This window comes from Vollenhovia emeryi, unplaced genomic scaffold (genome assembly GCF_000949405.1).
Source record: "Vollenhovia emeryi isolate VEMERY1.0 unplaced genomic scaffold, V.emery_V1.0 DF939228.1, whole genome shotgun sequence".
Taxonomy (NCBI): Eukaryota; Metazoa; Arthropoda; class Insecta; order Hymenoptera; family Formicidae; genus Vollenhovia; species Vollenhovia emeryi.
Genome location: NW_011967138.1, coordinates 336,649 through 344,960, shown reverse-complemented (window position 1 = coordinate 344,960; position 8,312 = coordinate 336,649). Strand labels below are relative to the sequence as shown.

At 38.8% G+C, this 8,312-nt stretch overlaps 2 protein-coding genes across 2 annotated transcripts in view; one reads left to right on the top strand and one right to left on the bottom strand.

Moving 5' to 3' along the window:
* The first annotated feature begins 719 nt into the window (after window positions 1-719).
* LOC105560517 (NEDD8-activating enzyme E1 catalytic subunit) lies at window positions 720-4,399 on the top strand. The gene is made up of 5 exons (XM_012009691.1): window positions 720-886; window positions 1,045-1,322; window positions 2,264-2,624; window positions 2,721-3,050; window positions 3,276-4,399. The coding sequence occupies exons 2-5, from the start codon at window positions 1,075-1,077 to the stop codon at window positions 3,657-3,659; spliced, it is 1,323 nt and encodes a 440-aa protein (XP_011865081.1). The 5' UTR covers window positions 720-886; window positions 1,045-1,074; the 3' UTR covers window positions 3,660-4,399.
* A 980-nt stretch (window positions 4,400-5,379) lies between these two features.
* The window catches only part of LOC105560516 (proliferation-associated protein 2G4), a 4,511-nt gene continuing 1,578 nt past the window's right edge, over window positions 5,380-8,312 (bottom strand). The window contains exons 2-7 of the mRNA XM_012009690.1: window positions 7,861-8,095; window positions 7,422-7,584; window positions 7,140-7,319; window positions 6,647-6,895; window positions 6,420-6,566; window positions 5,380-6,320 (exon numbers count right to left, since the gene is read on the bottom strand). Coding sequence (XP_011865080.1) covers window positions 6,216-6,320; window positions 6,420-6,566; window positions 6,647-6,895; window positions 7,140-7,319; window positions 7,422-7,584; window positions 7,861-8,095 — 1,079 coding nt within the window. The 3' untranslated portion in view covers window positions 5,380-6,215. The remainder of the gene's footprint in view (window positions 6,321-6,419; window positions 6,567-6,646; window positions 6,896-7,139; window positions 7,320-7,421; window positions 7,585-7,860; window positions 8,096-8,312) is intronic.

The following is an 8,312-nucleotide window of genomic DNA, read 5'->3' as shown; positions in this document are numbered from 1 at the left end:
GGTCAATTCTGTATCTTACGCTATAGTGAAAATGCTAAAAGGGAGTAGCTTTGTCCCTTTCTAACTGTCCCCTTAGAAAGAGACAAAGCCGCTCACTTTTAGCATTTTCACTATATCGTAAGCTACAGAATCGACCCTCGGGCGACGCGGCTCGCGGCGTGTACTTAAGTGAAAATTTGATTTTGAATTTATTTCAGGATACTTCGAAAATCTTCATTTCTATAAAGAATATTATATCGGCGGTACATACAAATGTTTTTTTTTTTGCGGAAATTGCAGGTTGAAGAAAGTAGATTGTACACGCGCATTTAATTACTGATGTTACGTAATGTTTTTTTTCTTCAATCACATCTCGATGTTCAGAGACATACGTATGCGTGATGCCAATCAATTAGGTGCAACGCGGTCAGTCGCGATTTCGAGTAAGCGGGATAAAAATTTTTTATTACAATCAAAATTCACACAAAAATAACACCGGTGAATATGCACGTGCAGTTATTAATATTTCACGAGGTTGTTTCCAATTCTCCTCCTCGCGAATAACGCAAAGTCAGAACGATTAATTAAATAACCGTTCGGTGCATCCGTTTATCTAATTTGAGTAGTTGGGCCACGAAGCCATGTACCGTTACCGAGCGAAACTACGCGCGTAGTTGACGTCTACTTTCTCAGGGGGCGCATTTGTTCTCCTGCACTCATTGGCCACCGTCGGCTTTCTTTCTGCTGCCAGGATCGAAATCAGCCATTACCTGTCATCGATAAACTGTCAACGGTGTCGGCGAGGAAACCGAAAACACACTCAAACGTACAATTGCTAAACAAAGTGTTAAAGGAGACAGGAGGAAATCTCTGTTTGAGAGAAGGAACAAACGCCGAAGAGGAGAAGGTAGAAAGGAACGAAGGCAGGAAGAAAGTAGATTCAAATAGATCGAAGACGCGAGGAGACCGTCTTTCGCGCCGCGCGAGTCAAGCCCACGTTCGCTCGCTCGTCCGTCCGTCCGTCCGTCCGTCCGTTCGTCAAGATTCAGTTCAGTCTGATTCTAGGCCGAAACTCGTGCCAGTCGCTCGGCAATTATGAGCTCCGATTACACGCAGAGGCGATGGAGCAATTTGCGGAAGGTGCTGGAGAGATCGGGCCCGTTTTGCCGGCCGGACTTCGAGCCGTCCACCGACAATCTGCATATGCTCCTGGACCACTGCAAGGTGCTCGTCGTGGGCGCCGGCGGTCTGGGATGCGAGCTGCTCAAGAATCTCGCCCTGATGGGCTTCAGGCACCTCCACGTAATCGACATGGACACGATCGAGCTGTCTAACCTCAATCGGTAGGTTCAAGTTGCACGGCGCGAGATTTCATTTTAATTTTCATATTACGGTGTATTTTTTCTACACTACGATGTTATAAAATTAGTAATTTTAATACTATATAATATTGGAATATATAAAAATTTTTGTATATTTATTTTTACAGTTTTTATATATTCCAATATAATAAGCTAATTTCCAAGCATAAAGATTCGAGCACTGATAATATTTAGAGGTGCGACATTTTGATGTTATTTTTGTGCTTTGTTTTTGCAGATTTTACATTATTTTGATAATGCCGTAGTCAGAGGTGGGCAGGGCTTCAATAAGACGACTTAGGCCCGGTTTCACCAACGTCGTTTAACTTTAAACTTATTTTAATTCGTTCTTTGCCTCTTTCTAAGGTAACAGTTGGAAAGAGACAAAGAACGAATTAAGCTACCGGGCCTTAATGTTTTGATAGAACAATACGATGTTTATTAAGACTAAACACATGTTAAAAATGTAACATATAACATATTAAAATAGCATGGAACAAATTACTGAAATTACATATCATTTTCAGGCTGTAAAAGCAGTAACATGTCTAGTAAAAGTAAACGAGAACTAGTGTTAGGCATAAATCTCTTTGGTTCAGGATACAACATTGACATTAGAAATGTTTACTAAGGAAAATTGCGATCTTTGACGTTATTTGGATACTATTTTGCGTTTTAAAAACTTATTAAAACACAGTTGGGGACTCCAAAATGTAAAGAAATGACATTAAAATCGTTCCTAGGGCATTTTACAATAGTTTGCGTATAAAGATAACATCAAAATGTCACACCTCTAATATTACATGATTCTGTTTTTATCTTCGAGCCTGTATTGAAGACGTTGACACGGTTTGCGCAAAAGATTATTTCAACACATGTCCAAAGTCTGAAGAAAGTAATTTGTATCGCTATGAACAATGCAGACAGTTCCTGTTCCGACATAAAGACATTGGATCCTACAAGGCGGAGACAGCTGCAAAGTTTATCAGGGCCAGGGTTCCCGGTTGCAATATAGTCGCGCACAACTGCGAGATACAGGCTAAAAGCGAGGCGTTCTTCCAAAAGTTCCACATGGTGATCTGCGGCTTGGACTCGATCGTCGCGAGAAGGTGGATCAACGGTATGCTACTGTCTTTGCTCGGCTACGACAATGGCGAGTTGAATCAATCCACAGTGATACCCCTGATCGACGGCGGGACCGAGGGTTTCAAGGGAAACGTTCGAGTTATATTACCCGGTATGAACCCCTGCATCGAGTGCACCTTGGACCTCTACCCGCCACAAGTGAGTCCAATCTCCAAAATTCATATTCCCGAGATTCGACATTATCAACTGGCTAGTGCGCATCGTATGTTAGAAACTTATTTGTACCTCACATAGGTCACATATCCTTTATGTACGATAGCCAATACGCCACGTTTGCCCGAGCATTGTGTAGAGTATGTGAAGGTAATGCAGTGGCCGAAGGAGAATCCATTTGACTGTGCCATCGACGGGGACGATCCTCAGCACATAAACTGGATTTACGAGAAGTCGAATGAAAGGGCGAGTCAATTTGGCATACAGGGCTTGACGTACAGATTGGTGCAGGGTGTCGTCAAGAATATCATACCAGCAGTGGCGTCTACGAACGCCGCTATCGCCGCTGTCTGCGCGACAGAAGCGTTCAAACTCGCAACCAGTTGTAGCGCGTCTTTAACTAATTACATGGTAATTACACGACAAGTCAGTAATGCACTTTGTGTCGTGGACAAAATATAAGTCAGATTACGCGTTGAAGATTGAGTATTGAAGATTAGAATTTGATCAGAGCACTTCAATCTTCGTCTGTTTTTCCCTGTAATTGAATTCTAATCTCCAATTGCAGTCCAACAATCTCATTATGTCAATAGGATTTCAATGAACAATTAAACAAGGATGCGATTTCATTTTTAGGTGCTCAATGACCTGGACGGAATTTACACGTACACTTATGAAGCAGAAAGAAGAAAAGATTGCGTGGCGTGTAGTCAAATACCGCGAGAGATCGAGATCAAAGATTCCAAATATAAACTGCAGAATTTGATAGACCTTCTCTGCGAACGGCCGGATATGCAAATGAAAAATCCCGGTCTTACGGCTATTATAGACGGTAAAAGTAAAACTCTGTACATGCAAATGGTAGCGAGCATCGAAGAGAAGACTCGCGAGAATTTGTCCAAGACTTTGATCGAGTTAGGTCTAAAAGATGGTACTGAAATAAACGTTGCCGATGTCACGACTCCAAGTACAATTACTCTGAAATTGAGATTTGTGCAGGGCGATAGCGCGAGTCAATAATTGTTCCGAGAAACTTACTTTTCAGGCATTTCTCGTATAATATAGCTACGCTGTTCGAATTTGTGAGAAAAGTGGACCGAAAATTAAGACGAAATATAACAAATCCAAAAGTTGCTCGTACAAGATTGCATGTTACGTATATTCTACGTTTCTATCAGATGTCACTTTATCGCATGCAGGATATATCGAAATTAGCAGAGCTGCGATTATTTCAATGCAGTTGCATTGTTAACATTATTGGCATTTGTTAATTAATATTAGTGACCTTTTAGTGATAGTCAAACATGAATACACAAGGCGTCTCAAAATCATCGAAGACATCCCTTTGATGTTAAATTTTGTGATTAATCTAAAGTTGAGTTTTCTTTACTGTTCAGGCGTTGATAATTTTTGAATAGTACATATTTGAACGAGAACTTTTTGCAAATTAAATTTTAAGGAACCAAAGTTATATCCTGCATTTAATTTTAAACAATGTTAAAAAATATTAAGTACTTGAGACGCAATTACGAAGAATGTATAATGTAAAATATTAGAATGTTGTAATAAAAACGACAATTTGCGTCGATATTTTCATTTGAGGAAAAATCCAAGTTGAAAACAATCCATCGTTAAAAGAACATTCAACGTACGTGAGCATTTGTGATTTTGAGACGTAACATAATAAGAAAGATCAATCTGTAAGTCAATAAAAAAATACATTTACAATTAGTATCTGAACAACGAAGACACGACTTAAATACTGCTGTATATTTCTGTACTTACATCCTCTCTCACTTTGATCAGAGGTCTTATACGTCGTAGTAAAATTAATCTCAACAAGGGGGAAAATCTATAAAATTCGGTTTTGTATAATTATAAATCCAAATTGATGAAATCGTTTTTTTATCTTTTGTTTTTCTACAAATACGTAGTACTTTGCAAATTACACACATCTAACTGCATTGAAATGGAATAATATAATAATTCGTGGAATATATGCACGTGTCAAAATTTATACTTGTCAACTTATCGTCAAGCATTTTCATAACAATTTCTTCGTTTTTCTTTCACATCACTGAGTTAAATTTTATACTGCGTACGAATTTTGTGCACAGTCCTCGTTTGCAAAAAATTTCGCACATTCGTTCCGTTACACCGTATGTGTGTCTGTATGTGCATGCATGTGTATATATAATTTAATCTTCAAATGGAGTTAACTCACCAACATGTTACAAATAATTTAAAAATCTCGGAAGAAAATTGTGTAAAGTTTTTTCTAGGTATTATCAATGATTAATCATGTTCCAAATAGAAATTGCAATTATAAAAAGATATACAGGCAAATGACGGACAGTGCACAATGATTTTTTGTTATACAAGCACACTTTGTAACATTCGACGTATGCACAACTTGAGTAGAAAAAATATCTATAACAGATACATTTCATCTATCCCTCTTATATAAAACTATTACATAATATTAATTTTTATAATTTACGGCTTGTAGCAAGTCGGCAAGTCAATATTACTTCCCAAGAATATGTTTTCTTGCGAAAGTCTATCTTTCGTCTCGCTCAAATAAACTTTCATTCAATATTAAAGATGCATTTCCAGCGGCTACTAACAATTCGTACTCCGCACACAACTCGTAATTTGCGCAGAGTAGAAAAGACTTATATAATAATTTTATCTTTTTTTTGTCGGTCGGGGGTATTTTCGCAACGAAATACTCGAGGAGTCATTGGCATTTCATTGTTTATGCAGCGTCCAAGAACGGACATTCCTCCAATTGTACAATTTGAAGTTGAACGTTATATATAGTTTTCATAGCTGGATACAAAATTGCGCAGAACCAGCATGAAAGAGAATCATATTTTACAGAAACATTCGAAAGTAATAATATACAACTCGCCTGTCCATAACATCAAATTTTTTGATGCTGTTCAAAATAATTTGTACATAAATCGAATAAATGTACTTTATGTAATTTTCCCATTTCAGTTATGGACGTATGTAAATAATTAATATATTTTGGATCCATACGATTCACTTCTCTTAGCTCGGCCAATTCTAAATGTTTCACAGAAAACAAAATCACACAAGATTTGTTATGTACGAAATGTTAGTTCGAAGATTGAAACGCAATATACAATTGCAAGTAATATAGTCATATGAATTAATCATCAATCTGCATAATAGTAATAATACCATAGTCTATTAAAAGATAGTCTGGTATAAAAACTTAAGCGCTGTTAAAGTTGTGGCGTAATGTGTGATACAGTTTAATTTTCTCGGTAGAGCAGCAAAACTCGACACTTTCCTTGAATGAACGAAGTATAGAGATGCATGGCCAGACAATTGCCGTTAAATCAGACAGGGGCACAGCGATGCGAAGCATAGCATTTGTAATTTGTGCAATGTCCGGATGAAGATATCAGTATAGTTATACCGACTTTTTTTCACGTGATCTAATGTTTGAAAGTGTCTAGCCTTGGTTCTCTTAGATCATTAAATAAAAAGTATCGGAGTAGTGCACGATGCCGGTAAGTCATAGTGTGTGTTCAAATGACAATGTTAGGCCTTGGCATCGACTTCCATGGCGACATCTCCCACAGCTTTCTCGGCCTTCTTTTTCTTCTTCTTCGCCGATTTCGGATTTGCCGAAGAATATAAAAGGTTCTGCAATTTTCAATTGTGGATAAGATAACAGATTACAGCTCGACAGATAATAGCAATTGCAGTTAGCCATTGTTTTTCGCAATTTGACGCTCTACGAACCTTCAACTCAGGATCATGCACGACACAGTCAGATTGATACAATTCGAGGTCAAAGGGAATTCCCGTAATTTTATGAGGTCCGTTTGGCATCAAGAGTACCGTAAATTTGAATTGCGCCGCGTACTCGTTTGGTTTTTCATACAGCACCTGCGCAAAGAGACGCAATGAGAATTTTTGTCGCACCACGGGAAAGCTAATGGATAAATACGCGCAAGTGATAATCTTACTTGGAATGGCTCGATCAACCTATGATTTACACATTCAACAACAGCCATTTTTGCCTTCTTCTCGTCTTCGAAGGTACGTAGATTGAAAGGCATGAGACCATGCTTATGGGACACTTCTGAATAAAACATGCGAGACGCCTTCAGTTTCAACTGATATGTCTCCTCCGTCTTCTTGTATATCGTGACCCGGGTGTCCTGTTCCCTTCCTACTCCCTCGCCCGTGCTAACTAGTACATCCATTGCGTACACCTGAAATTAAACATGTACAATAAATTAAGGTTTTTAAACTCGGGTAACGTCCACGTCACCAATTTACAAACGACTATGTTCGAAAGTACGTTCGAAAGCTGACTATCGGCACCACTTAGCGCTGAAAACGTTATTCTATTTTTGTTGCTCATTATGCATTGAAGATAGAACGACGCTTTCAGCGCTAAGTAGCGCTGATAGTGAGCTCCCGTACGCACCCTATGTGATACCAATTTAAATGTACCTCGTGAGTCTCGAGGGTGTATTTTTCATGCTCCTTCTTTTGCGCATCGTTCGGATTCTGGATTATCGTTTTCTCCCCATCGATCTTAAACTGTTTTAACTGGTGACTTAGCATACCTTCGATCGGTTTACATTTATAGGCGTCACAGATCTTCTCTACGGTGCCAGTTATCGTGTAAGTCTGAAATGCACAGTTAAGCGTCAGGATGGAATTGCAAAATTTTACTTTCACAACTTAGGAAAAGGGGTGGAAATAGGTGCGCAAAAGTGTTTTCGATCTTACCTCTGTACCTGGTTTTAAAAGCCTTAGTGCAGCTTGAGAAGCGTAGTGTGCAGCTAAAACTACATCCGCTTTCCTGCCTGTCACTTTCTTCTCCGATGAAGATCCTATGATGATGGTGTGTGCTACTACAGCTATGAAACCATCGACATGTGCTCCAAGATCACTGTAATTATACAATTTCGTTAATTGCCAAAATTGTAATCGACGAGTAAAATATCCGATTTATTTGAATTAGTATCATTGTGCGTGCGTATTATTTGAAATATTAAATCTTTATTAAAGTGTTTATCAAATTTACAAAATATTTGAAATTAACGTTAACGTAACATTAGTTTTCCAGAAGAACTCATCGTAGGTGTGGCATTATTACTAGACACGTAAAACAGTGAAAGTAAATCTTGCAAAAAGGTCATAGACCAACTTCCACGGAGAAACTTACACTTTAACCATGTCTTCATCTTTGAGAATGAGATCAGGTTCACTGGCGATAGGAGAGAAATGGCAAATGCAATTGTTAACTGATATGCACGTTGGAAAAGCGATGCCCTTTTTAAGATCCTTCTCCTTTTTGAAGACCTTGCTAGTTTCTTCCGTGAGCGTTTTGTCGCCAAACTCGCATATTTCCCTTACGGAGGTCCCGACGACACATTTGTCTAGAACTTGCTTCAGTGCCCCTGCAAAATACACAGATGCATATCAACGTACTTCAATTACGAGAAGAATCAGGTGTCAGCGAGTTTTGATATCGACAGAAAACGCGAGAGAGCTAACTCGTGTACATTGAAGCGACGCAGCAGCGGTTTGCTCCAACTCTAAAGTATCTTCAGCGAGCAACAGTGTTAAACAACTGATCGAAGGTGGGTGATCTTCCAAGCTCCGACTAACTCGATC